Source organism: Scyliorhinus canicula, chromosome 2 (assembly GCF_902713615.1).
Source record: "Scyliorhinus canicula chromosome 2, sScyCan1.1, whole genome shotgun sequence".
NCBI classification, from domain to species: Eukaryota; Metazoa; Chordata; class Chondrichthyes; order Carcharhiniformes; family Scyliorhinidae; genus Scyliorhinus; species Scyliorhinus canicula.
In genome coordinates, this window is record NC_052147.1 from 159,590,792 (window position 1) to 159,618,666 (window position 27,875).

The 27,875-nt window shown below is 42.8% G+C and overlaps 1 protein-coding gene across 3 annotated transcripts; it reads left to right on the forward strand.

Moving 5' to 3' along the window:
* On the forward strand, window positions 1–26,629 carry LOC119960526 (secreted phosphoprotein 24-like). Of its 3 annotated transcripts, none has more exons than XM_038788196.1 (9): window positions 1–170; window positions 317–420; window positions 608–736; window positions 1,439–1,570; window positions 1,685–1,729; window positions 2,291–2,335; window positions 26,009–26,053; window positions 26,207–26,251; window positions 26,367–26,629. In XM_038788196.1, the coding sequence occupies exons 1-9, from the start codon at window positions 119–121 to the stop codon at window positions 26,397–26,399; spliced, it is 630 nt and encodes a 209-aa protein (XP_038644124.1). In that variant the 5' UTR covers window positions 1–118; the 3' UTR covers window positions 26,400–26,629. The 3 variants fall into 3 exon arrangements, with proteins under 3 accessions (XP_038644124.1, XP_038644125.1, XP_038644126.1); XM_038788197.1 differs by lacking the exons at window positions 2,291–2,335; window positions 26,009–26,053 and adding exons at window positions 24,176–24,220; window positions 25,353–25,397; XM_038788198.1 differs by lacking the exons at window positions 26,009–26,053; window positions 26,207–26,251; window positions 26,367–26,629 and adding exons at window positions 2,910–2,954; window positions 3,077–3,345.
* The last annotated feature ends 1,246 nt before the right edge of the window (window positions 26,630–27,875 follow it).

The following is a 27,875-nucleotide window of genomic DNA, read 5'->3' on the forward strand; positions in this document are numbered from 1 at the left end:
AATGTGGTGGAGGTGCAGGATATAAAGCCTGAACACTGCAAGGGAAAGGCAGAGCGAGAGAGAGAGAAGCAGCTCCTTTACTCTTATCAAGCAGCCAGCTGATCACACAAGAGGCAGAATGAAATCCTTACTCCTCACCATTGCTGCAGTGCAGATCCTCCATTGCTCAGGTAGGTACTGGACAGAGAGTCACACTTCATAAAGCAACAAGTTATTGGCAGTGAGATTCACTCACTCAGATGTGACCAATGTGTAAAAAGAATTGACTGAAGAATGCTGCAGTGTTTTGTACAACTTTCCTTTTCTCTCTCGCCAGGAATGCCGAGCCCTAAGGATGCTCTGAGAGCGTCAGTTCTAAAACTGAACAAAATCACCGAGATCACCAATCTGTGTGGGATAACCAGGAGAAGAGTGAAGGATGTAAGTGTGTCCTGGTCTCCGTGTGTTTCACTGTCGAATGTCTACAAGAATATTACTGAGTGCAGTTAGACACTGATTATTAAACAGGAGCTGAATATTATATTGTTATCAGACTGATGGGTGAAGCAGTTCAGAGTAAGAACACTAGATTCACTCAGACACTAATGAACTGTTTTCCTCTCATTAGGTTTATCGCACAGGAAAATTGTCGTACAATGTGGATTTAACATTCTCTGTGAAAGAAACCGTCTGCTCCAAGAATTCTGGATTGGAATTTGATGATCCCGGCTGTCACTTCCGTTACAAAAAGTCCGCAGTGAGTCCAGAGTTAGATTGTCACATTGAAACCCTCATATCTATGGAGTTATATCATAGAAACTCCCTGTGTCAGTGCTGAGGTTGTAGTTTTAAAGTTGATAAAAAGGGTTACAGTGTAAGAGTGAAGAAGCTTCATTCATACAATGATACAGAGCATTGGTGAGGCCACACCTTTCAGACTGTGAATGGTTGTAACCACCTTTCATAAGGAAGGACATACTGCCCTGGAAGTTGTGTTACAAAGGATCTAATTTGAGGAGATTGTCCTGTGAGAGATTGAGTAACCTCGGCCTGTGTTTGCTGCAGCCCAGAAGAATGAGAGGTGATCTAATGGAATATCCTTAACTGTGCTATTTGCACTGGCTGGCGATTCTAGAACAATGGGTCGCTATTTAGGGCTGAGTTGAGGAGAAATGTCTTCACTCAAAGTGTTGTGAACATTTAGAATTCTCTACCTCAGACAGCTGTGGGTGATCAGTCATTGAGCATCTTCAAGGCAGAGATCCATAGATTTTTGGTCATTAAGGGAGTTTTGAGATATGGGATAGGGTGAGAAGGTGCGTTAAGATAGGGGATCAGTTGTGATTGGACTGAATGGTGAAGCAGGTACGGGGGACTGAATGGCTAACATCAGCTCCTATTTCTTATGTTCTGAAGTAACCATTCAATAATTTAAAATAACTGTGTTTTATTTTAACAGGAAAAAGGTTTGTGCAAAAGCCGTGTTGAATATTTTGCTGATGAGGTTATTGAGGTTGATGTGGAGTGTCGAGGTTTGAAGACAATTGACAGCAGCAGTGAATCATCAGAATCGAGTGAGAACAGTCTTGAGGTAAAGTCACAATTATACACATCAGGACAATGGGCTTTCTAACATGCAGATTCTTTAGAAGATGTCTCATTGGTCCACTGTGCTAAATATAGTAATATTAATATTTTGATACAGGTTCAAACCAAATCAAGAGAGACATCGATCGAGGAATCGTCAAATGTGAGTATAAACTGGGAATTCTGACCAATTATTTTCCTGTTGATAAAAATACAGAATGTAACTGCGTCAGAATGGAGTGTGAGAGAATTTATTTTAATCTGAGATACTGGGGAGGGGAGTCTGAGTCTCCAATACTAATACGGAGAATGAACATGATCTCCCTGAAGATAAAGTCAGCTGATTATTCAGAGAACTGGACAATAGCATTGGTAGAGCAGTGTCTCTTACACTCTCACCAATAATAGACAATAATGGCTGGTCCCTCCGAGTGGAGAACTGCAGATTCAGCATAATAAATCCCAATTGGTGGAAACTCTCAGCCTCCTTTAGTTTATCCATCAACCCCACAGCCCCACTGTCCCAGAGCTGGATGGATTATTGCCATGGTGGAGGTTCGGAGATGTTTGGTGAGGGTTTCTCCGCTCCACTGAGTCACTTCAGCCCAACTCAGGAATTTAAAATGTTTCCACTTCCAGATTGAAACCTTTTGTTTGGAGATCATTCTAAAATCAATATTATTTACAAAATGCTAAACATATAACTGTTAATATTTTCTAACAGGTGAAAAGCAAATCAGCAGAATCATCCCTGGAGGAGTCTCTGAATGTAAGTACAATTTGGTATTTTGTGTCAGATGATTATTAACAAAAATAATCTGTTGAAACATTGATTCAGCTGATACACACCAGAGCCGAAGAGTGCTCTCTGTTTTTATTCAATTAAAAGCATATTGACAGCAGAGGTTGTGTGGTGTAGTGGGTAACGTCACAATCTGTGGGTTAGAAGCTCTGGATTCAATCCCACCCTGGGAATTGTTGGTCATGGAAGGTGTGTTCATATCATGGACAAACAGGTTAATCATCAGCCTGAAAATCCTTCCAATACCCCTGATGGCAGGAGGTGAGAGTGGGAGAGTTTCCTGGTCAACATACTGCAGGAGGCAACGGCAAACCACTGCAGTACTTTGCTAAACAGAATGTTAAACCAATCTAATGGGAGTCCATGGTCACCAACACCCTGTTAGGGCACAGTGCCTGAAGGAGGTGATTTATGTTGGACCTTAGAAATTGAAAGAGTTAACATTTCCTCATATTTTTGGTGCTAATAATCAGTGAAATATTTTCTTTAAAGATCATTCTCATGCTCAATATTAGTTCTAATATTGAATATTTTAATACAGGTGAGAAGCAAGTCAGCAGAAACATCACTCGATGTGTCTTCAAACGTGAGTATAAACTGTTACTTTGTGTCAGAGAATTGCCTCTTGATCATCAACAACAATAATACATTGAACTCAGACTGAACTCTATCTGAAAATGACTGTTCTGTTGATTCTCTCCATTATAGGAATACAATGATGATTCAAGAGACCGACACTAACCATGAATGAAATGACTAAAAGGCTGAGCTTGGTGTTGACACAAGAAGGCCTCAGTCCCATTAAAGAAGATGTTGTCAATTGTACTTTACTTGTTCATGTATAAGGGGGGGGGGGGGGGGGGGGGACCTGGGGTTCCTGCCTGTACATTTTGCTGTAACTGGGCGATTCTATAGTTTGTAAATGTTCTTTGGTGTTGTTTTGTCTTCTGTGGATCATAATAAAAGTGTAAAGAGAATAATTCCTGATGTTCCTCATTTCACTGATTGTTTGGGAGTTCAGACAGACCCAGTGCTCAGACCAGCCTATCACCCATTGTGATCACTTTCCTCAGTCTCCAGGTAACTGCTGAGGAAAGTGGCTTCTCGGCTGAGAATAGGCAAGAGAAGGTATACAAGTGAGATTGTACGAAAACCCCTTTCTTCACTCACGTGGAGTTTCCAATCAATGGGCTGCCTCAGACTAAAATCAATGAAAGTGGAGGGTTGTTCATTAGGGAGAAATGAGCAATGTGTATTGCTGAACCTTCTCTTGTTGGAATCAGGTATTAACTTTGAACAGATAGCCCACTGCATAATTCATCCTCATGTCTTGATTAACTGGAGCATCTACAGGGAAGGAACAAGGCAATAGTAGATTAAAAATATCTGGAATTAACTCTCTCCAGTATTTGCTCCACAACAGACCCATGAATCTCACAGCGTAGCAAAGCGTATAAAATGCCCCAAATCTCACTTCACCGTCCTCCACAAGATGTCAGTGTTGCATCATTAATGATCTAATAACTATTTCAGAGATGTGGTTGCACGATGAAAAATTTTGAGAAAAAAATATTCTAGAGCACATGATGAGATAAATGAAATTGGAACGGAGCTGTAGCCCTAAAAATAAGATTCACGTTGAGATAGTAGTTGGGGAGGGTCTTAGCTCAGAAGATGAGGAAGTAGAATGAAGAGGAGGTCGTGATGCACAGGGGTAGTTGTAATGCCACTGGACGAGTAATCCAGGGGCCCCTGGCTAAGGGTCTGAAGACTCATTTAATAATTGTCAATTTGATAATCAGTCTCAGTAATGGTGACCTTGTTCTGGAGAAGAGAAGAATCACATGAACCTGAAATGTTCACCATGTAACCACTGGATTGCCATAGTAACCCAATACCCTCAAGAGATGGAAATCTGCCGTCTTTTCCCAGTCTGTCCTCCAAGTGTCTCCAGCCCCACAACAATGTGATTCACTGAAATGGCCCAGCAAGACATTCAGTTCAAGGATAATTAGGGATGGGCAACAAATGCTGGCCAGCCAGCGATGCCCACATCCCATTAAATAATATATATTTTTTAATTATTCTGGGTGAAGAGAGCAATTTGGGCATCTTTAGATAGGAGAGAGTATACTGCAGCAATTTGAAAACCCTACAGTTCCAGCATTTTACTGGAGAAGTTGAATTCTTCAAATTCAGACAATTGAATTGAGATATGTAACGGATATTACAAGGACACAATGTATCTCTGAGAAACAATTCAGGCAGAGAAACTGCATATGATACAATTCAATGTCTATTCTGTGGTGTTCTTTGTATTGCTAATACTCAGGATGGACTTGTAGTGTACACAAAGACCACAAAAAGCTAAGTCAAATTAACAAAGCTAATATTTATTATACTACTTATTATACAGTTCAATCACTATCCCTAAAGCAAACAACATTCTAACTAAAATAGAATCTACACTATACTAACACTTGTATCACGCAAACTATCTTAAATTGTACTCTGCTCTGCTCCTTGGGCTGGATTCTCCAAAACTGGGGTTATGTCCCCAGGCCGACATAAAGACGCTGGCGTTTCGCTCCTGACTTTCCTGAAAAAAATAAATAGCAATTCACTTACCTGCAGGGGGCTAGCAGGCACCCGGAGAGCTTCACGCAGCTTTGGCTGCGGATACGGGCCGTTGCACTTCCGATTCCAGGTCCAGGTCCATGCATGTGCAAGGCCTCCAGCGGCCACGCGGAACGCGATGGCAGACTCAGCCGGTGCATCTGGACCAACAAATAAGGTCCCACCAGTCTGCCCTGCGCCGCTCCATCTGACCTGCCGGAGCGCTGCCCCGACTGCCCATAAGGCCCCCCACCCCCAGTGCTTGAATCCACCGCCCCCTCCCCCCAACCAGGGCGGCCGCGGACTGAGTTCGCAGCCACTGTGCAAGAGTCCCGACCGGCCAGATGTGGTTAGAAAAAACCCATCAGGAATTTGGCCGGGCAGGGCCACAGTATCGCTGGGAGGGCCTCTGGCAATGGCCCCCCAGCCATGCTTCGTAATTCAAGTGCAAGCGATTCCCGAGAATCGCAGGAGCTGCGCCAGGCCCCATTCAGGTGTAAATGTTGATTGTCCGCCGCCCCCCGCCAAACGCGATTTCGGTGCGGGGCTGCTGAGAGTCCACCCCATGTCTCTCTAAACTTCTCTCTCCTTCTCGACACTCTCTCGCAGAAGCCTGAGAGGCATTCCTTTTTACCGGTCTGCTCCCCAGCTCCATCATGGTGGAATAGTAGCACGGTAGCACAAGTAGATAGCACTGTGGTTTCACAGAGCCAGGGTCCCAGGTTCGATTCCCCGCTGGGTCACTGTCTGTACGGAGTCTGCACGTTCTCCCATTGGCTGCGTGGGTTTCCTCCGGGTGCTTCGGTTTCCTCCCACAGTCCAAAGACGTGCGAGTTAGGTGGATTCGCCATGATAAATTGCCCTCAGTGACCAAAAAGGTTAGGAGGAGTTATTGGGTTGTGGAGGTAGGGTGGAAGTGAGGGCTTAAGTGGGTCGGTGCGGACTCGATGGGCCGAATGGCCTCCTTCTACACAGTATGTTCTCTGTTCTATGATTAGCTGTATAATGTTTGCTTTAACAATTGGGGAAGATAAGAAATAACAAGTGAAAGAAAATAGTGGACGGAGTAGTTTATAGGTCCCCTTCCAGCAAGTATACAGTAGTGTATTAATAATGAAATGAGAGGAACTTATGACAAAGGCAATGTGATTATTGTGGGAGATTTTAATCTTCATGAGACTGGACAAATTAACTTGGCAAACACAGTTTGCAGGATGAGTTCATGTAAAGCATTTGAAACAGTTTCCTATCATATTATGTCATCAAACTAACCAGGAAAGAGGCTATTTTAGATCTTCCCTTGTCTAATGATGGAGAGTTAACTAGTAATCTCATAGTGAACAATCCACTAATGAACAGTGATCAAGATAAAATTTCACATTGAATTTGAGAGTGATGTAGAGAAGTCCAAAACTAGAGTAATTGACATAAATATAGTCAACTACATAGATGGGAATATGGATGGGGAAATCAGATTAAAATTACGATAGTAGATAAATGCTGGGAAACAGTTAAATAAATATTTCACAATTCGCAATGAATATACATCGTATTGAGACACAAACTCCAAGAGAAAAGAGTTTAATCAGGTGCGAACAGAAGCAATTAAATATAGTATTAGATTAAAAGCAGAGGCACTCAATGCTTCTGGGGATTGGAAAACTTTTGGAAAGCAGCAAAGGATGACCAAACTATTGATAAAGATGAAGAAAACATAATACAAGAGTAAACTAATCAATAATGCTGAGCAGATTGTAACTACTTCTAAAAGTGCAGAAAAAGGAAAGTAGTGAAATTAAACATTGGTCCCTTCGAGGCTGAGCCAGGAGAAATGATCATGAAGAATGTGTGATATACATGTATGTGTATCTTAAACCGCTGTCATCAAGACGGGATGTGTCTGCCTTCACAGCAGAAGACAAAAAACATAGCAGAGAAAGTGGAGAACACAGGGTCAAATGAAAATAGGAAGCTGAAGCAATTGCTATTCGTAAAGGAATGGTTTTAGAGCTATGAATGTAACGAAAAGCCATCAAACCACAAGGACTTGATAGCCAACATCCTAGGGCTCTAAATGAAGGAGCTGTAGAGTTAGAGAAAATTTTCTCCATTCTGGAACAGTCCCAGCAAACTGTTTTATCGCAAATCTGACAGTATTGTTCAAGAAAAAGAGAGCGTGAGGGAACAGAAAACTGCCGTTAGTTTAACACCAGCCATCAGGAAAATGCTGGAATCCATTCTTAAAGGAATGATAATGTGGCACTTAGAAACCATTTTATGATTAGGTAGAGTCAATGGGGTTTTATGAAAGGGAAAACCTGATGGACAAGTCTATTAAAGTTTTATGAAGATATAAATTGCAGACAGGAAAGAACAGAAACAGTAGATGTAGGACGGGATTTACGCCCCTTCCCGCCAGCAAGAGTTTCCTGTGCTGCCAAAGGTGAGCCCATGCAGCAGGTTCCCCGGCAACAGGGGCAGGTAGGCCACACAACACAGCATAGACATCGGCGGGGTCAGAGGATCATGCCAGCGGCCAATGACGAGCTGCCTCCACTGCGAGTATGCTGCCAAGAATTTTGAATAAATATTTAACAAGGTGCCATGTCGAAGGCAGTTCCCACAAGAATTGGTTCGGATTTCAGATTAGCAAATCAGGAATGCTGCCATCCCACTCATGCATAATTCCAGTTGGGTCGAGAACCCAAAGTCAACATGCCATTTTCCCAGGATACATTGATCAGTCAGGTGCCCAAAATCAGCAGACAGTTGGCCATTTGGAATAATGGGCGGGATTCAAGGTCGGAGAATCCCTGGAGGCACGAATTCCGCCCAGACGCCGGCTGCCATATTCTCTGACGCCGGTTTTTGGGCGGGGTTCATGCACGCTAGTCGGGGGCCATTGGCAGCGACACCCCCAGCAATTCTCCGGGCCCCGATGGGACGAGCGGCTGTCGGTTTCTCGCCAGTCCCGCCGGCGTGGATTAGACATGGTCCCACATGGCTGGAACTGACAGGTAGGTCAGCTGGGACAGTCCTCGTGGGGTCGCATGGGGATCCGACCCCAGGGGGGCCCCCATGGTGGCCTGGCCCGCGAGCGGGGCCCACCCATCTGCGGGCGGACCTGTGCCGTGGGGGCACTCCTTTTTTGTTCTGTTTTCTTCGTTTGGCTTTGTAACTGGTAATCTGCAGGGAGAGATCCAGAGAGCAGGGAGAAAACCAGAGAGCACCCTGGAAAGGTAAGTGACATAAAATCCTACCCCCAGGTTCTAGCGACCTTCATTTCCGGGAGCGGGAGAGAGAGTGAGAGATCCGGGGAGCAGCTTGGGAACAGGTAAGTGATAGATATTCTGCTCTTCTGAGTGATCCGACTGGGGGGTGGAAAAACTGAAAAGTGACATTGCAGGAAAGCTGTGACCTGATTGGCTGGTAGGGAATCTGCACTAAATTTAAAAATGAAACAGTGTTAAACTAATTAAACACAATAAATTAATTACTCAATCATAATTTAGAGGGGTATCTAAGCCAGAGACCAGAGAGTACTGTATTTAACATTCACATTTATAGTAGAAATCTGGTGCGTGGAAACATATGGTTAACAGTAACATTTTTTAAAAATGTATTTTAATTAGTTAACGCAATGTCAATTAGAGGGGTGCAGTGCTCTGACTGTGAGATGTGGCAGGTCTGGGAGGCTTCCAGTGTCCCGAATGGCTTCATCTGCAGAAAGCGCATCCAACTGGGGCTCCTCACAGACCGCATGGTTCGGTTGGAGCAGCAGTTGGATGCACTTAGGAGCATGCAGGTGGCGGAAAGCATCATAGATAGCAGTTATATAAATGTGGTCACACCCAAGGTGCAGGCAGAGAAATGGATGACCACCAGAAGGGGCAGGCAGTCAGTGCAGGAATCCCCTGTGGTTGTCACCCCTCGAACAAGTATACCCCTTTGGATACTCTCGGGGGGGGATAGCCCATCAGGGAAAAACAGCAGCAGCCAGAGCAGTGGCACCATGGCTGGCTCTGATGTTCAGAAGGGAGGGTTAAAGCACAGAAGAGCAATGGTCACAGGGAACTCTATAGTCAGGAGCACAGATAGGCGCTTCTGTGGACGTGAAAGAGACTCCAGGATGGTATGTTAACTCTCCAGGATCCAGGATGTCTCAGAATGGGCAACAGGCATCCTGAAGTGGGGAGGGACAACCGGCAGAGGTCGTGGTCCATATTGGTACTTACAACATAGGCAAGAAGGGGGATGAAGTCCTGCAGCAGAAGTTCAGGAAGATTGGGAGAAATTTAAAAGACAGAACCTCAAGGGTTGTAATCTCGGGATTACTCCCTGTGCCACGTGCCAGTGAGGCTAGAAATAGGAAGATAGAGCAGCTAAACACATGATAAACACCTGGTATAGGAGGGTGGGTTTCAGTTATCTGGACCACTGGGAGCTCTTTCGGGGGCAGGTGTGACCTGTATAAGAAGGACCTGTTGCATCTAAACTGGACAGGCATAAATATCCTGGTCACGAGGTTTGCTACTGTCACATGGGAGGGTTTCAACTGGTATGGCAGGGGGGTGGGCACCAGAGCAATATGTCAGTAGGTGAAAAGATTGGTGGAGAACTAGGGAATAGGGCCAGTATGGCTCTGAGGAAGTGCAGACAGGGAGATGTTGCTGAAAACAGCAGGACTGGTGGCCTGAAGTGCATATGTTTTAATGCAAGAAGTATAACAGGTAAGGCAGATGAAATTAGAGCTTGGATTAGTACTTGGAACTATGATGTTGTTGCCATTACAGAGACCTGGTTGAGGGAAGGACAGGATTGGCAGCTAAACGTTCCAGAATTTCGATGTTTCAGGTGGAATAGAGGGGGATGTAAAAGGGGTGGTGGGGTTGCGCTACTGGTTAGGGAGAATATCACAGCTGTACGACGGGAGGACACCTCAGAGGGCAGCGAGGCTATATGGGTAGAGATCAGGAATAAGAAGGGTGCAGTCACAATGTAGGGGGTTTACTACAGGCCACCCAACAGCTAGCGGGAGATAGAGGAGCAGATAGATAGACAGATTTTGGAAAGGAGTAAAAGCAACAGGGTTGTTGTGATGGGAGACTTTAAATTCCCCAATATTGACTGGGACTCACTTAGAGCTGGGGGCTTGGACGGGGCAAAGTTTGTAAGGAGCATCCAGGAGGGCGTCTTAAAACAATATGTAGACAGTCCAACTAGGGAAGGGGCTATACTGGACCTGGCATTGAGGAATGAGCCCGGCCAGGTTAGAAGTTTCAGTAGGGGAGCATTTCAGGGACAGTGACCTCAATTCAGTAAGTTTAAAGTGCTGATGGACAAGAATAAGAGTGGTCCGAGGGTGAATGTGCTAAATTGGGAGAAGGCTAATTGTAACAATATTAGGCGGGAACTGAAGAACCTAGATTGGGGGCGGATGTTTGAGGGCAAATCAACATCTGACATGTGGGAGGCTTTCAAATGTCAGTTGAAAGGAATTTAGGACCGGCATGTTCCTGTGAGGAAGAAGAATATATATGTCAAATTTCGGGAACCTTGGATAACGAGAGATATTGTGGGCCTCGTCAAAAAGAAAAAGGAGGCATTTGTCAGGACTAGAAGGCTGGGAACAGATGAAGCCTGTGTGGAATATAAGGAAAGTAGGAAGGAACTTAAGCAAGGAGTCAGGAGGGCTAGAAGGGGTCACGAAAAGTCATTGGCAAATAGGGTTAAGGAAAATCCCAAGGCTTTTTACACGTACATAAAAAGCAAGAGGGTAGCCAAGGAAAGGGTTGGCCTACTGAAGGATAGGCAAGAGAATCTATGTGTGGAGCCAGAGGAAATGGGCGAGGTACTAAATGAATACTTTGCGTCAGTGTTCACCAAAGAGAAGGAATTGGTGGATGTTGAGTCTGGAGAAGGGTGTGTAGATAGTCTGGGTCACATTGAGATCCAAAAAGACGAGGTGTTGGGTGTCTTGAAAAATATTAAGGTGGCTAAGTTCCCAGGGCCTGATGGGATCTACCTCAGAATACTGAAGGAGGCTAGAGAGGAAATTGCTGATGCCTTGACAGAAATCTTTGGATCCTCATTGTCTTCAGGTGATGTCACAGAGGACTGGAGAATAGCCAATGTTGTTCCTTTGTTTAAGAAGGGTAGCAAGGATAATCCAGGGAACTACAGGCCGGTCAGCCTTACGTCAATGGTAGGGAAATTACTGGAGAGAATTCTTCGAGAAAGAATCTCCACCATTTGGAAGCAAGTGGATGTATTAGCGAGAGGCAGCACAGTTTTGTGAAGGGGAGGTCATGTCTCACTAACTTGACAGAGTTTTTCGTGGAGGTCACAAAGATGATTGATGCAGGTAGGGCAGTGAATGTTGTCTATCTGGACTTCAGTAAGGCCTTTGACAAGGTCCCCCATGTCAAACTGGTGCAAAAGGTAAAGTCACATGGGATCGGAGGTGAGCTGGCAAGATGGATGCACAACTGGCTAGGTGATAGAAGTCAGAGAGTAGCAATGGAAGGGTGCTTTGCTGATTGGAGGACTGTAACTAGCGGTGTTCCGCAGGGTTGAATGCTGGGACCTTTACTGTTTGTAGTATATATAAATGATTTGGAGGAAAATGTAACTGGTCTGATAAGTAAGTTTGCGGATGACACAAAGGTTGGTGGAATTTCAGATAGCGATGAAGACTGTCAGAAGATACAGCATGATTTAGATCATTTGGAGACTTGGACGGAGAGATGGCAGATTGAGGTTAATCCGGACAAATGTGAGGTAATGTATTTTGGAAGGTCTAATTCAGGTAGGGAGTATACAGTGAATGGTAGAACCCTCAAGAGTATTGACAGTCAGAGAGATCTAGTTGTACAGGTCCACAGGAAATGAAAGGGGCAACACAGGTGGAGAAGGTAGTCAAGAAGGCATACGGCATGCTTGCCTTCATTGGCCGGGGCATTGAGTATAAAAATTGGCAAGTCATGTTGCAGCTGTATAGAACCTTAGTTTGGCCACACTTGGAGTATAGTGTTCAATTCTGGCCGCCACACTACCAAAAGGATGGGGAGGCTTTAGAGAGGGTGCAGAAGAGATTTACCAGGATGTTGCCTGGTATGGAGGGCATTAGCTATGAGGAGAGGTGAATAAACTTGGTTTGTTCTCACTGGAATGAAGGAGGTTGAGGGGCGACTTGATAGAGGCCTACAAAATTATGAGGGGCACAGACAGGGTGGATAGTCAGAGACCTTTTCCCCAGGGTAGAGGGGTCAATTACTAGAGGGCATAGGTTTAAGGTACGAGGGGCAAGGTTTAGAAGAGATGTACAAGGCAAGTTTTTTACACAGAGGGTAGTGGGTGCCTGGAACTTGCTGCAGGAGGAGGTGGTGGAACCAGGGACGATAGTGACATTTAAGGGGCATCTTGACAAATACATGAATAGGATGGGAATAGAGGGATACGGACCCAGGAAGTGTGGAAGATTTTAGTTGAGACAGGCAGCATGGTCGGCGCTGGCTTGAAGGGCCGGTTGCTGTGCTGTACTTTTCTTTGTTCTTTACTCCTTAATCAATCATGTTCATGTAACATCTAGTTGAAGCATTGGAGAGATAACAAACTCACAGTTAATTCATCGACGTTACTCAATAAAGTATTTGCTCTAATTGGAAGACTACGAGTGTTGATCAATATCGAGTTAAGGATCATTCTGGAAGACGAGAGTGAGTAACATATATTGCACAAAGCAATACAACATTACTATCAGAAATAGTAATATAATATGGTACCAGGACATGACTTCAAGAAAGCTCACTAGATAGATTAGATGGAACTAGAAAAAAAAAAATTTGTACTTGATATTCGACTTTGGAAGGCTTCGCAGCATTCAGATCCCTCTAAGAACAATCGACTCTTTGGACCAAGTTCAAGCTCCACATCTATTCCAAACAAATGGTACTCTTAAATCTAGTTGGAAACTTTTTATACAGCAATTCCATATCTTTATGGAAGCACACAATTTGACCACCGCTTCTGAAGCTAGAAAAATAGCTCTGCGCTTATCCTTTGCAGGGTAGCAGACTGTAGAAATATACAACTCTTTCACTTACTCTGAAAGAGAGGACAGAACCAATCTTGATGCAATAATTAAAACATTTGAATACTATTGCAAAACGCAGAAAATGAAATCTCTTGAGAGATTCGGGTTCACCAACATTTGCAAAAACATGAAGAATCATTCAACAGCTTTGTCACAGATTTAAAATCACTAGCACAAGCCTGCAACTTTGCTGCTTTAGGAGATTCAATGCTCAGAGACAAAATTGAAAGGGGAATATGTGATCAGGGACTCAAGAGAATCATTATCAAAACAGAAAGATTTAACGCTGGAAATCGCTGTTGAAAAGTGCATATCGCAAGAATAAAAAATAATCACTACTTTAGGTTTCCACAAAGAAAGAACACTGGAAAAGTTCTCCACGAGTCTGAGGAAGTTAAAATGATGTCGGAGCACATTTTAAACGGCATTCATCCTGACCAGGGGCAGTACGTACATGCGCACATCCACAAAAGAAGCTAACCGGCAAAATTCCATTCTGCGCATGCGCAGGAAACCGTAGCCCTGCATACGCAGTTGATAAAAGACGCATTGGGCAAAAATCGATCTGCACATGTGCGGCTTGAAAAAAGATTGCACACAGTCTGAAGATCATGCGCAATCGATTATTACGCATGACATCACGAGCATCATGATGTCAGAAGATTCAGACTACGTCACTTCAAGGGAAAATGTCCACAAATCACAAACAAGACCCTTAAAGGTACAATAACCAAATTTTTTTTACCTCAAAAGGCACAACATTGCCTTAACTTGAACCAGCAGTCGAAAATAACTTTTGCAGCACCCTGTAACAAGTAGTTCGCAGCATCAAAAATTAAGAGCACATTAACATATCCAAAACTAAAGAAGATGATTTGTTGATTAAAAGTGAAGAGTACAAAAACAAATCCACTACCACAGAAGATGATTTGTTTCTCAAAGAATACCACTCAGACATGGCTGAGTTATTCTGATATGATGATCACAGCACCAGCAAAACGGTTGCAACGCTCAATACAACTCTCCTCATGGTAAATGTATCCAATACCATGATGCAATGGCAAATCATTGATACATTGGATGACAGCAACCAAATAGCCAAGAAGAAAACAATGCTACACAGAGTCCTGACCGACTCTGTTGAGAGAGCGCTGATTGATTCCACAGAGATAACGTTCCACGACTCCACACAGAGAGCGATGAAAGACTCCACACAGAGAGCGATGCAAGCCTCCACAGAGAGCTCGTTGACAGACTCCAGAATAGAAGCAATTAAAGACTCCAGAATGACAATCATGCATGAAAAAAACTATGAATGTCTATCCACCTTATTTTAACACTCAGAAGAAAATCTACCCAACTCATTTAAGCAACAAGACTATGAATGTCTATCGACCTTCTTTGACCAACCAGAAGAAGACTATGAAAGTGTGCCCAGCTCATTTGAACAACAAAAAGATGATCATGAAGACCCATCCATTTATTTGATGAAGAAGACAATGAATGTCTAAATACTGTATCTACGAATAGTGACACAGTGATCACAATCAGCATACACGATGTGCAAGATCACAGCGAGACTGATAGATCTCAGCTCTTCTGTACAGAAGCACTCAACAGTCAAAGTAAAACTACTCTTGAATCCAGTAAGACTGCATCAATTAAAACCTCATCTATTCTTGACAACCTACAAGAAACTGAAATCTTGATGACGTTCAGTCCAGAAGAGGAGCACCAAGAGATCAAAGATGAATCAGATCAACCAGAAATGACTCCAGAAAAGGAGCATCAAGGAATCAAAGAGGAATCAAATCAACCTCAAATAATCAATGCAACATCAGATAATTCTCACAAACCTCAAGTCAAAACGCTCAATGAACCATCAGATGCCACAAAGGACACTGATACCAATAACTTTGAGAATGACTCAAATTATCCACAAGGGACAGTCATTCAGCACAACAAGACAACAAAAACTCCAACATGAAGCACAACAAAAATAACAATAAGCACAACAAAAATAACAAGAACAACAACGAAAACAACAAGGAGCACAACAAAACCAAGAACAACAACGAAAACAACAAAGGCAACATCAGAAACAACAAAAACAACAACAATGAAACAACGACCTGTACAACATGGTACAACTCTGCACATGAAGGACAATGTAGCACCACAGTCCAAAACAATGACAAGAGTACAAACCGTGCTCCCCATACTGTGGAGGCAGCATGGTAGCATTGTGGTTAGCACAATTGCTTCACAGCTCCAGGGTCCCAGGTTCAATTCCCGGTTTGGGTCACTGTCTGTGTGGAGTCTGCACATATCCCCGTGTGTGCGTGGGTTTCCTCCAGGTGCTCTAGTTTCCTCCCGCAGTCCAAAGATGTGCAGGTTAGGTGGATTGGCCATGCTAAATTGCCTTTAGTATCCAAAATTGCCCTTAGTGTTGGGTGGGGTTGCTGGGTTATGGGGTTAGGGTGGAGGTGTGGACCTTGGGTTGGGTGCTCTTTCCAAGAGCCTGTGCAGACTCGATGGGTTGAATGGCCTCCTTCTGCACTGGAAATTCTATGATTCTATGATTCTATAACATGGCATGAAAACAAATCTCACAAATTCATATTTGCTCCAAAACCAGATTTCAAGGCGGATGGCATGCAGAATCGATACCGCAAGCACAGAAAAAAATCCAGACCTGACAACAAAAGTGATTCGACTATTCGAACACCTCATGTGACTTACTGGTTACTTACACACAAGAACACTGACGACCCTTACAAAAACACTGCAATATAATCATCATCCCTTCAACAACAGAAGAAGAAACTCGACCAACTAAATTTATAAAGATTGGACTCATAAATATTAATTGGCTTCGTATAATTATCAATATCGTCACAACCTGGACAGATATACATATCATCATTTATCTACCTGTTTTGTACAATTTTCTTTAGAACAGCACAGAAAATATGTAAAAGACAAAAAGGAGGATGTAGCGATCTGCATATCTGTATGTACACAAGGGGTTAATGTAAAGACACTACAACTAAGCAATCACTGGAGGACAGCACTAGAGATGTATAAATAGACAGACAGAAGCAAGGATCACCCGTTTCACAGGAACAGTAGGTAGTGACCAGACGCAGACAGACAGCTCAGCACAGATGTAGATAACCATAAGTACTCCTTAATCAATCATGTTCATGTAACATCTAGTTTAAGCAATGGAGAGAGAACAAACTCACAGTTAATTCATCAATGTTACTCAATAAAGTATTTGCTCTACGAATGTTAATCAACATCGAGTTAAGGATCATTCTTGAAGATGCAAGTGAGTAACTTATATTGCACAAAGCAATACAACATTACTATCAGAAATAGTAATATAATTCCCAATATTAAAAGGAGGCAGTTGATGGAGGCCCCCAACCTCATCCAGGCAGCCATTTCCCACATGAGCAAGAGAACGTCACATTCGGGGCTTCCTCCCTTTCCTTGAACTCCTCCTACCGACCTGAGGTTAGGCGAGAATCAACACTACAATTAGCCACTTGAGAGTCCCCAGTTGAGGCAAGAGGAGGGGATCGGCCACAGCCTCACCATTCCTACAGTAAAATTGCAGAGAGGTCAGGGCAGGCAGGAGCCCAATGAGAAGGCCATCCAAAGAATTTTCCACCAGCAGAGGGGTAAATAATTCTGTCCCAGTTCTCCAAGGGGACTACCCCTAGCTTCTCCAATCAAACTACAGAGCTGAGGTTCTTCATGCCTGTAACCATTCTCATAAATGTATTATATCATCTCCAGTGCCTGCATATCTTTGCGCCAGCTCAGGCTGAAGCTGTGACAGGAATATCCAATACTGACAGGGATACCCAATACTGACAGGAATGTCCAATACTGACAGGAATACCCAATACTGACAGGAATTTCCAATACTGACAGGAATGTCAGATACTGACAGGAATATCCGATATTGACAGGAATGTCCAATACTGACAGACACACTGACAGGATGACTGGAGAGGCAGGACAACTATACATACCTACATGGGGGAAAGGTGGCAGGAATGGCTGACATTCAATCTGGGGACAGCATCTGAGGCAGAAATGACCAGATTTTTGGATGAATGGTAATCTCCAGGCCATGTCGTTTTCACAATGGAGCTTGTTACAGGATCACTGCATCGTAATCCACCCAGCACGCAACTCAATAGCCCATTTTGTAAATAGTAACATTGTGTAAATAAACCAGATTGAAGTAACTACCAGAGTTTCTCTGGGTAAGATACACATGCGGCCTGTTTGTGAAACAAGCACTTTGCACAAATTGACTGGATCTCGGCTGGACCCGCCTCCTCTCGGAGTCTGAACATGAGACAAATCAAGTGACCTTCTCTCCACATTCTAATCACCAGCCTAGAATAACCTGCCTTGGCTGCTACAGTCAAACAACTCAATGATCCTCACTTTGAAGGTTCAGCATAAGCACCAGCCAATGTTGACAAGAGGTGGGATGGAAGCGTTTTCCTCTAAATGCTGACAAACCAGCTCCACATATAGATTGGTTTAAACATCCTGAAAAGGGGAGATGATAAATCTCGTAATTGCTGCAATATTATTCATTTCACTGTTTGGTTACAGTCACTTGAAATTCTGGTTTGAACATCTGAAGGTGTTCATTGAAATATAATTCCTGTTGCTGAATTTGGAAGCTGGTTATCTTCAGCACTGTCATCTCATATTGATCTGTTAAATATGGAGCTTCTCCCAGTTTTTCATCACACCCTCTTCCCCTCCCACACAAAACCTCGGGCCTCCTCACATCAGAGTAGCCTGGGGAGGTAGAACATTCCAACCATTGACTCAGTTACAACTGTCAATAATCCCCAGTCCAAAGTAAATCTCTGGATGTAGCGCCTACACATGTGGGGTTAAATGGCCTCTGTTGCCAGGATTAAGTTGCAGATACAGAGAAACTCAGATATTTGCTATGATTTCTCTCAATGGTTTCTATTCAGAAACTTCCTGAGAGTCAGGAAGTGTTCAATCTAAGCGAGTGTGTTGCCTGTGATGTGAAGACCGAATGACTAATGGTCAAACATCACTGTATGATGAGTGGTATTGAAATACCCAAAGCAGCTGGAATTTACCAATCATTGACAATGGGATATTATTGATCATAAATCCATGCACAATGGGGTATTGGTGATGTGGAGATGCCAGCGTTGGACTGGGGTGAGCACAGTAAGAAGTCTTACAACACCAGGTTAAAGTCCAACAGGTTTGTTTCAAACATGAGCTTTCGGAGCACTGTTCCTTCCTCACCTGAAGAAGGAGCAGTGCTCCGAAGCTCATGTTTGAAACAAACCTGTTGGACTTTAACCTGGTGTTGTAAGACTTCTTACTGCACTGGGGTATTATCATTGATTGCGTTGGCATGAGACGATTTGGACAGACAATGACGTAATTCAGCAATCTCATTCACGCCAATCCTTTAATGAAGGCTGAGATAAGTAAGTTAACAGTTCAACCCTCCTTGTGAGGGTTCCTGTGAAGCAGCACAAAATCCCCAGACAATTGGGGTGAGGTGTACCAGATGTCACAGGTTGCTCACCTCAGGATATTCATGAGTCCCTGCACCATAATCGGGCAGTCTTACATAGAACATAGAACATAGAACAGTACAGCACAGAACAGGCCCTTCAGCCCTCGATGTTGTGCCGAGCAATGATCACCCTACTCAAACCCACGTATCCACCCTATACCCGTAACCCAACAACCCCCCCTTAACCTTACTTTTTCGGACACTATGGGCAATTTAGCATGGCCAATCAACCTTGCTGGATGTTGTGTGCCATTTCTTAGAGTTTATCACATCCCCCCTCAGCTCAAATATAATTTACTGCATAAATTACAAAGGGTGTGGGCTGGTAACGGCAATGGACTATGACAAACGATGGCTCCAATAGCATATCTCCTCAACCAAGGAGATCAAAGAAAGAGAAGAAACACAATGATGACAGGGAAGAAAATCAGGTTTTAATGGATATTTAATGTCATGCTACCACAGCGGTTAGCATTGTTGCTTCACAGCGCCAGGGACTGGACTTCGATTCCCAGCTTGGGTCACTGCCTGTGCGGAGTCTGCACGTTTTTCCTGTGTCTGCGTGGGTTTCCTACGGGTGCTCCGGTTCACCCACAATTCCCGAAACACATGCTATTAGGTAACTTGGACATTCTGTGCACCTGAACAGGTGCCGGAATGTGGCAACTCGGGGCTTTTCACGGTAACTTCATTGCAGTGTTAATGTAAGCCTACTTGTGACATAGTAATAATAATAATAGTATTAATAATAATTATGTGCAAATTAGTGTCTTAAACCTAAATATCTTCAGCGGCATCAATAAATGATTTTCCCCCCACCATAAGGACAGAATGTTCAGCACCATTTGTCGTTCCTCAGATACTGAAGCAGCCCATAAACACATGCTGCAAAAAGTGGACAATGTCCAGGCTTGGCCTGACAGATGGCAAGTAACATTTAAACCACACAACTGCCAGGCAATGGCCATCTCCAAAAAAAATATTCTAAGCATTGTCCCTTGACATTCAACGCCATTACCATTGCTGAATCCCCCACTATCAACATCCTCGGTGTTACCATTGACCAGAAACTGAACTGGACTGAATTAATATTATGGCTACAAAAACAGGTCAGATGCTGGGAATTCCATGGCAAGTAGTTCACTTCCTGAAAATCAAAGCCTGTCCACAATCTACAAGGCACAAGCCAAGAGGGTGACGGAATACTCTTGCTTGGATGAGTGCAGCTCCAACAACACTCAAGAAGCTCAACTGCAACCAGAACAATTAAGCAGCCAACCTAATTCTCATCCCATACATATGCCAAACATTAATTCCCTCCACCACCAATGCACAGTGACAGCAATGTGTAACATTTACAAGATTCAGTGCAGCAACTCACCAAGGCTCCCTGGATGGCACCTTCCAAATCCATGACCGCTGCCATCAAGAAGGACAAAAGCAACGAACATGTGCTAACACCTCAATCTGGAGGTTCCTCTTCAAGTCACTCACCATTCTGACTTGGAAATATATCACCGTTCCTTTACTATCATTAAGTCAAAATACTGGATCCCTCTCCTTAACAGCACTGTGGATGTACCCACACCACATGTACTGCAACGATTCAAGAAGGCAGTTCACCCCCACCTTGTTAAGGCAACCAGTGATCGTCAAAACATGTTGGTCTTTCTAGTGATGCCCAAGTCCCTTCAAATAATTATTTTTTAATTGTTTAAAATAACAGGGAGACTAATCTGGAGTCAATTAACCAACAGGTTCTAGAGATTCACAATGCATGGTGTATTTCCTCACTGCCACAACATGCAGATAATTTATGTGTTGGAAGCAACATTTCCGGGGCATATTGACCTCTGTAAACAGCAATGGACTGAGGGTGACTTTGTCCAAATTACAGATGAACATTTCCTGTCCTCCATCAGTTCATTATTTCATCATCTGAGGAATAATCTCTGATCTCTACAAATGTAAACAAGATGATGATAGTTGGAGGAAGTTCTGCCCATATTAGAGCCAATTGGCAGCAGCTTCCCCTGCCCAGGATCACCAAACTGAGCAAATATGAGTCAGTGTTTGAATGTGGTGGAGGTGCAGGATATAAAGACTGAACACTGCAAGGGAAAGGCAGAGCGAGAGAGAGAGAAGCAGCTCCTTTACTCTTATCAAGCAGCCAGCTGATCACACAAGAGGCAGAATGAAATCCTTACTCCTCACCATTGCTGCAGTGCAGATCCTCCATTGCTCAGGTAGGTACTGGAGAGAGAGTCACACTTCATAAAGCAACAAGTTATTGGCAGTGAGATTCACTCACTCAGATGTGACCAATGTGTAAAAAGAATTGACTGAAGGATGCTGCAGTGTTTTGTACAACTTTCCTTTTCTCTCTCGCCAGGAATGCCGAGCCCGAAGGATGCTCTGAGAGCGTCAGTTCTAAAACTGAACAAAATCACCGAGATCACCAATCTGTGTGGGATAACCAGGAGAAGAGTGAAGGATGTAAGTGTGTCCTGGTCTCAGTGTGTTTCCTGTCTAAAATCTACAAGACTATTACTGAGTGCAGTTCGACACTGATTATAAAACAGGAGCTGAATATTATATTGTTCTCACACTGATGGGTGAAGCAGTTCAGAGTAAGAACACTAGTTTCACTCAGACACTAATGAACTGTTTTCCTCTCATTAGATCAATCGCACAGGAAAATTGTCGTACAATGTGGATTTAACATTCTCTGTGAAAGAAACCATCTGCTCCAAGAATTCTGGATTGGAATTTGATGATCCCGGCTGTCACTTCCGTTCCAAAACGTCCGCAGTGAGTCCTGAGTTAGATTGTCATATCGAAACCCTCATGTGTATGGAGTTATATCATAGAAGCTTAGTGCTGAGGTTGTAGTTATAAAGTTGTTTAAAAGATTTATAGTGTAATAGTGAAGAAGCTTCATACAATGATGCAGAGCATTGGTGAGGCCACACCTTTCAGACAGTGAATGGCTTTAACCACCTTTCATAAGGAAGGACATACTGCCCTGGAGGTTGTGTTACAAAGGATCAAATTTGAGGAGATTGTCCTGTGAGGAGAGTTTGAGTAAACTAGGCCTGTGTTTGCTGCAGCCCAGAAGAATGAGAGGTGATCTAATGGAATATCCTTAACTGTGCTATTTGCACTGGCTGGCGATTCTAGAACAATGGGTCGCAGTCTCAGTAGAGGTCGGCTATTTAGGGCAGAGTTGAGGAGAAACGTCTTCACTCAAAGTGTTGCAAATCTTTAGAATTCTCTACCTCAGAGAGCTGTGGGTAATCAGTCATTTTGCATCTTCAAGACAGAGATCGATAGATGTTTAGACTTGAAGGGAGCTTTGGGATATGGGATAGGGTGAGAAGATGAGCTGAGATAGGGGATAAGTTGTGATTGGACTGAATGGTGAAGGAGGCACGAGAAATGAACGATTAATATCAGCTCCTATTTCTTATGTTCTGAAGTAACCATTCAATAATTTAAATTGTGTTTTATTTTGACAGGAAAAAGGTTTATGCAAAAGCCGTGTTGAATATTTTGCTGATGAGGTTATTGAGGTTGATGTGGCGTGTCGAGGTTTGAAGACAATTGACAGCAACAGTGAATCATCAGAATCGAGTGAGAACAGTCTTGAGGTAAAGTCACAATAATACACACAGGACAATGGGCTTTCTAACATGCAGATTCTTCAGAAGATGTCTCATTGATCCACTGTGCTAAATATAGAAATATTAATATTTTGATACAGGTTCAAACCAAATCAAGAGAGACATCGATCGAGGAATCGTCAAATGTGAGTATTAATTGGGAGTTCTGACCGATTATTTTCCTGTTGATCAGAATTATTAACAAAACATTTAAAATACAGAATGTAACTGTGTCAGAATGGAATGTGAGAGAATTTATTTTAATCTGAGATACTGAGAGGGGAGTCAGAGGCTCCGACACAAATACACAGAATGAATATGATCTCCCTGAAGATAAAGTCAGCTAATTATTCAGAGGGCTGGACAGGTACAAACAATAGCTTTGGAGAGCAGTGTCTCTTACACTCTCACCAATACTAGACAATAATGGCTGGTCCCTCCTAGGGGGACTGCAGATTCAGCACAATAAATCCCAATCGATGGAGAATCTCAGCCTCTGTTAGTTTATCCATCGAACCCACAGCTTCACTGTCACAGGGCTGGATTGATTATTGTCGTGCTGGAGAACAAGAGATGTTTGGTGAGGGTTTCTCTGCTCCAACACTGAGGGCGCGATTTACTGCGCAGAAAGCAGAGTCCCATTTTGGGCACGTAAAGTGGGGTCTGTCTCGCCGCCTGCAGCGCCAAGAGCGACCCTGCTATCAAACGAGACTCTACCAATTTCTTTTTAACTAGTGTAGGAGCTTTCCCAAGGACTGAGTGTATTGAGCTGGCCTTTACGTATGTGGGGTTCCTTCGCTTAGTTCATCTCAGTGAAACACAAAAACCTATCAACTCTGGTTGAGATCACTTTATTTCCAAGCTTGGTCGACATACGAGAGAGAGTGATTTAGCTAAATGCCAAAACCACTCTACTTTACACTGGTTCAGGTGCCACAATTATACAATTTTCCAAAAATCAATAGCCCACCCCAATTGGAATCCTTGGAGCTGTCAATTTTATCTTGACCAATGAAGTTTACTTTAAACAGCATGATGACTGTGCCAGGTCATGATTTAACCCTATCCTGTTATTTACCAGGACTCTTTATCTTTTACGTCTTGTTTTGCTCCCATTCCCACATTGCTTAGCTCTGTCAGTTCCTGCCCACATCATTGTTCATCTGTGTGCAGGATGTTGAAGTTGGTTCCTCTTTGCATCAAGGATTGTCTGAGATGGAATTTGGGGCCACTAATAAGAACTGCTTACTGAGCTGACTGTTATTGCTGACCACACTATTTCTGTCTGATTCTGTTTGTCTAAAAAAAAACATGGGCAAGTTAACTAGCTGAAATCCCACCATGCATTCAGCAAGAGTTTAAATGCTTGTTACGGCTATGTTCTCAGAATAAATGTTTAATGGTTAATAATGATTGCTGGGTGTACTGTCTATGAATAGTCTCAATCCTCAATAAACTAACTTGTGTAGAATTTTCTCATGTTCACCGAGATATCCTATTTTAAGGGGTCTCATCTCAGGACACCCCTTCACCTCTGTCGAGGCCAATTCTGAAATGTCCCAAATAAATAATTCCTTAATTAATATTTAATATTTATATAAAATCAAATAACTGGAGATGCTGGATTCTGAAACAAAAACAGAAAATATTGGACAAGCTCAACAGCATCTGTGGGGAGAGAACAAAACTAATGTTTTGTGTCTGGATTACTCTTTGTCAAAGACTTTAATATTTATATTTTTGGTTTGAAAGTAATTTCATATTATTTTTAAAATGTCTTATTAATCCCCAGTTCTGACCAAATAAATGTCAATATTTTATTACAGGTGAAAAGCAAGTCAGCAGAATCATCCCTGGAGGAGTCTCCGAACGTGAGTCGAATTTGGGATTTTGAGTCAGATGATCATTAACAAAATAATCTGTTGAAACTTTGATTCAGCTGCATCACACATTGGTCTGAGCAATTGGTTTAATTAAATGTCCACCCAGAGACATTGGGAGAGGAGATTTTGATTCTCAAGTTACTATTGGATTCTCCAAGTATAGTTAATGGTTTGTTGGATTGAGGTTGTGTGGATGTTTGTTCCTTCCTGAATTTTCGAATATTCTAGAATTAGAGAGTAACGATGATAACAGGAGAGATTCAACTGATGACATCTTGAGGGCTACATCTTTTACATTCTCCTCATCTGATGGACAAGTTATAGAATCATAGAAACATATAATTTACAGTGCAGAAGGAGGCCATTTGGCCCATTGAGTCTGCATCGGCCCTTGGAAAGAGCACCCTACCTAAGCCCACACCTCCACCCTATCCCGGTAACACCTCCTCACCTTTTTGGGCCAAAGGGCAATTTAGCATGGCCAATTCACCTAACCTACACATTTTTGGATTGTGGGAGGAATCCAGAGCACCTGGAGGAAATCCACGCAGAGACAGGGAGAATGTGCAGACTCTGCACAGATAGTGACCCAATAACGACCGTCGGGAAATCCTGAAGAGGCTTCTTGTGGGATCTACCGGTCATGTCCCGTCCCGATTGCAATGGGACACAGCTGTAGTTTTCAGCTCCAGAGTTTATTAATGGAATTTAAGTTCCATCAACCACTATGTTTAGTTTTGAACCTGCGACACCTGGGTATTAGCCTGGGCCTCTAGATTACTAGTCCAATGACATTGCCACTAGGCCACCATCTCCCTCCAACTACTGGTTTCTGTGTCAAAATTAACTCAATAAATCATAAGCAGTGGAGAATCTCAGCCTCCATTAGTTCATCCATCGACACCACAGCTCCACTGTCCCAGAGCTGGATTGATTATTGTGGTGGAGAACAGGGGATGTTTGGTGACGATTTCTCTGCTCCAAAACTGAGTCACTCAATCCCAACTCGGGAATTTAAAGTGTTCCCACTTTCTCATTGAATCCTTTTGTTTGCAGATCATTCTAAAATCAATATTTTTGGCAAAATGCTAAACATATGAATATTATTATTTTATTACAGGTGAAAAGCAATTCAACAGAATTATCCCTGGCGGAGTCTCTGAATGTGAGTATAATCAGGGATTTGTGTCAGATGATTATCAACAATAATCATCTGTTAAAACTTTGATTTGCCTGCATCACACCAGAGCCAAAGAGAGCTTGTGTGTTTTTATTCAATTAAAAGTATTTTGAGAGCAGAGGTTGTGTGGTGTAGTGGGTAACGTCCCGACTTGTGGGTTAGAAGCTCTGGGTTCAATCCCAACCTGGGACTTGTTGGTTATGGAAGGTGTGTTCATAACGTGGACAAAAAGGTTAATTATCAGCCTGAAAATCCTTCCAATACTCCTGATGGCAGGCGGTGAGAGTGGGAGAGTTTCCTGTTCAACATACTGCAGGAGGCAACGGCAAACCACTGCAGTACTTTGCTAAACAGAATGTTAAACCAATCTGATGGGAGTCCATGGTCACCAACACCCTGTACGGGCACAGTGCCTGAAGGAGGATGTTAGAGCTTAGAAATTGAAGGCGTTAACATTTCCTCATGTTTGGTGCTAATAATCAGTCAAATCTTTGGTTTAAAGATCATTCTAATATTAGTTATTATATTAGAATTGTGATGTATAATTTTAGCTCAATATCAGTTAATTACAGAAAAATCTGAATATTTTATTATAGGTGAAAAGCACGTCAGTAGAATCATCCCTGGAGGAGTCTCTGAATGTGAGTAAATTTGTTGAAACTTATGGCTAGAGCCTGGAAATGTAACGGTTTGATATTTCCTCATATTTGGCGCTAATAATCAGTGAAATCTTTGGTTTAAAGATCATTCTCAATATTAGTTCTAAACAGATCAATCTGAATCTTTTGATACAGGTGAGAAGCAAGTCAGCAGAAACATCGCTTGATGTGTCTTCAAACGTGAGTATAAACTGGGACTTTGTGTCAGCAAATTGCCTCTTGATCATCAACAACAATAAAACATTGAACTCAGTCTATCTGAAAATGACTGTTCTGTTGATTCTGTCCATTGCAGGAACACAATGATGATTCAAGAAGCCGACACTAACCATGAATGAAATGACTAAAAGGCCTAGCTTGGTGTGGACACAAGAAGACCTCAGTCTCATTGAAGAGGATGTTATTGATTGTACTTTACTTGTTCATGTATAAGGGCGGGGGGACCTGGGGTTCCTGACTGTACATTTTACTGTAACAGGGAGATTCTATAGTTTGTAAATGTTCTTTAGTGTGTGGTTGTTGTATTCTGTGGATCATAATAAAAATGTAAAGAGAATATTTCCTGATGTTCATTCAAATGGTGTTCCTCATTTCACTGATTGTTTGAGAGTTCAGACAGACCCAGTGCTTGGACCAGTCTGTCACACACTGTGATCACTTTCCTCAGTCTCCAGGTAGCTGCTGAGGAAAGGGGCTTCATGGCTGAGAATGGGCAAGAGAAGGTATACAAGTGAGATTGTATGAAAACACCTGTCTTCATCACGTGGAGTTTCCAATCAATGGGCTGCCTCAGACTGAAATCAATGCAAGTGAAGGGTTGTTCATCAATGCCCCAAATCCCACTTCACCGTACTCCACAAGATATCGGTGTTGCATCATTAGCGATCTAATAACTATTTCAGAGCTGTGGTTACATGGTGAAAAATGTTGAGAACAAAATATTCCAGAGCACTTGAAATTGGAACAGAGCTGTAGCCTTGACAATACCATTTGCATGGTGTTATGGGAGCGGCGTTTTCAGAACACTAAAATGTATCATAGAGTTCAACCAACCTCTCCCTTTAATGTATTGTTGCTTTTGAAGCACACGGCTTAGTATCCAGGCCTGGAATTATAATTATGTACACGTGGGTTTTTAAACACAAAACAATGTTTATTCCATGAATTCAACTTAACCCTTTTAAATATACATTGGATCCCTTAACACCCCTTTCTTCAAAAATAATCCCGAAAATAATACAACACTAAATAGTCCCTCAAAATGTTCCTTCAAACCTCCAAAAGACTTAACACCTTTAAACAGAAACACATCAGGTTAAAGACATTACTATTATGAGTTTAAATCACCCAAATGAGTCAGAGATAGTCTTTCATGGCAAAGATCACAGCAGATCCAGCTCACTGCAAACACAGACACACCCAAGCTCTTTTCCTCAAAAATTGGCTTTCTCCTTTCAAAACAGCTCACAGCAAAGCAGCCAGGCACTTTTCAGCTGCTCTCTCAAACTGAAACCTAAACACAGCAAAATGGCTCAGCTAAAATACCCAGCTCCACCCACACTCTGACATCACTTCAGTAATATGAGTTGCTACATTTCTTAAAGGTACATTGCTTAAGCATCCATTTCTTAAAGGTACTCTCACATGACAATGGAGATAGTAGTTGAGGAGGTACTTAGCTCAGAAGATTAGGAAGTAGAATTAGGGGAGGTGGTGATGCACAGGGATAGTGGTAATGTGAGTGGACGAGTAATCCAGGGGCCCAGTCTAATTGTCTGAAGACTCAACTAATAGTTGTCAATTT

Bases quoted from the DNA above. Each gene is read 5' to 3' on its own strand.
- LOC119960526 (XM_038788196.1), top strand. From the start codon at position 119: ATGAAATCCTTACTCCTCACCATTGCTGCAGTGCAGATCCTCCATTGC. The intron at 171-316 runs GTAGGTACTGGA...CTCTCTCGCCAG, and splicing joins GCAGATCCTCCATTGCTCAG to GAATGCCGAGCCCTAAGGAT. The intron at 421-607 runs GTAAGTGTGTCC...TCCTCTCATTAG, and splicing joins CCAGGAGAAGAGTGAAGGAT to GTTTATCGCACAGGAAAATT.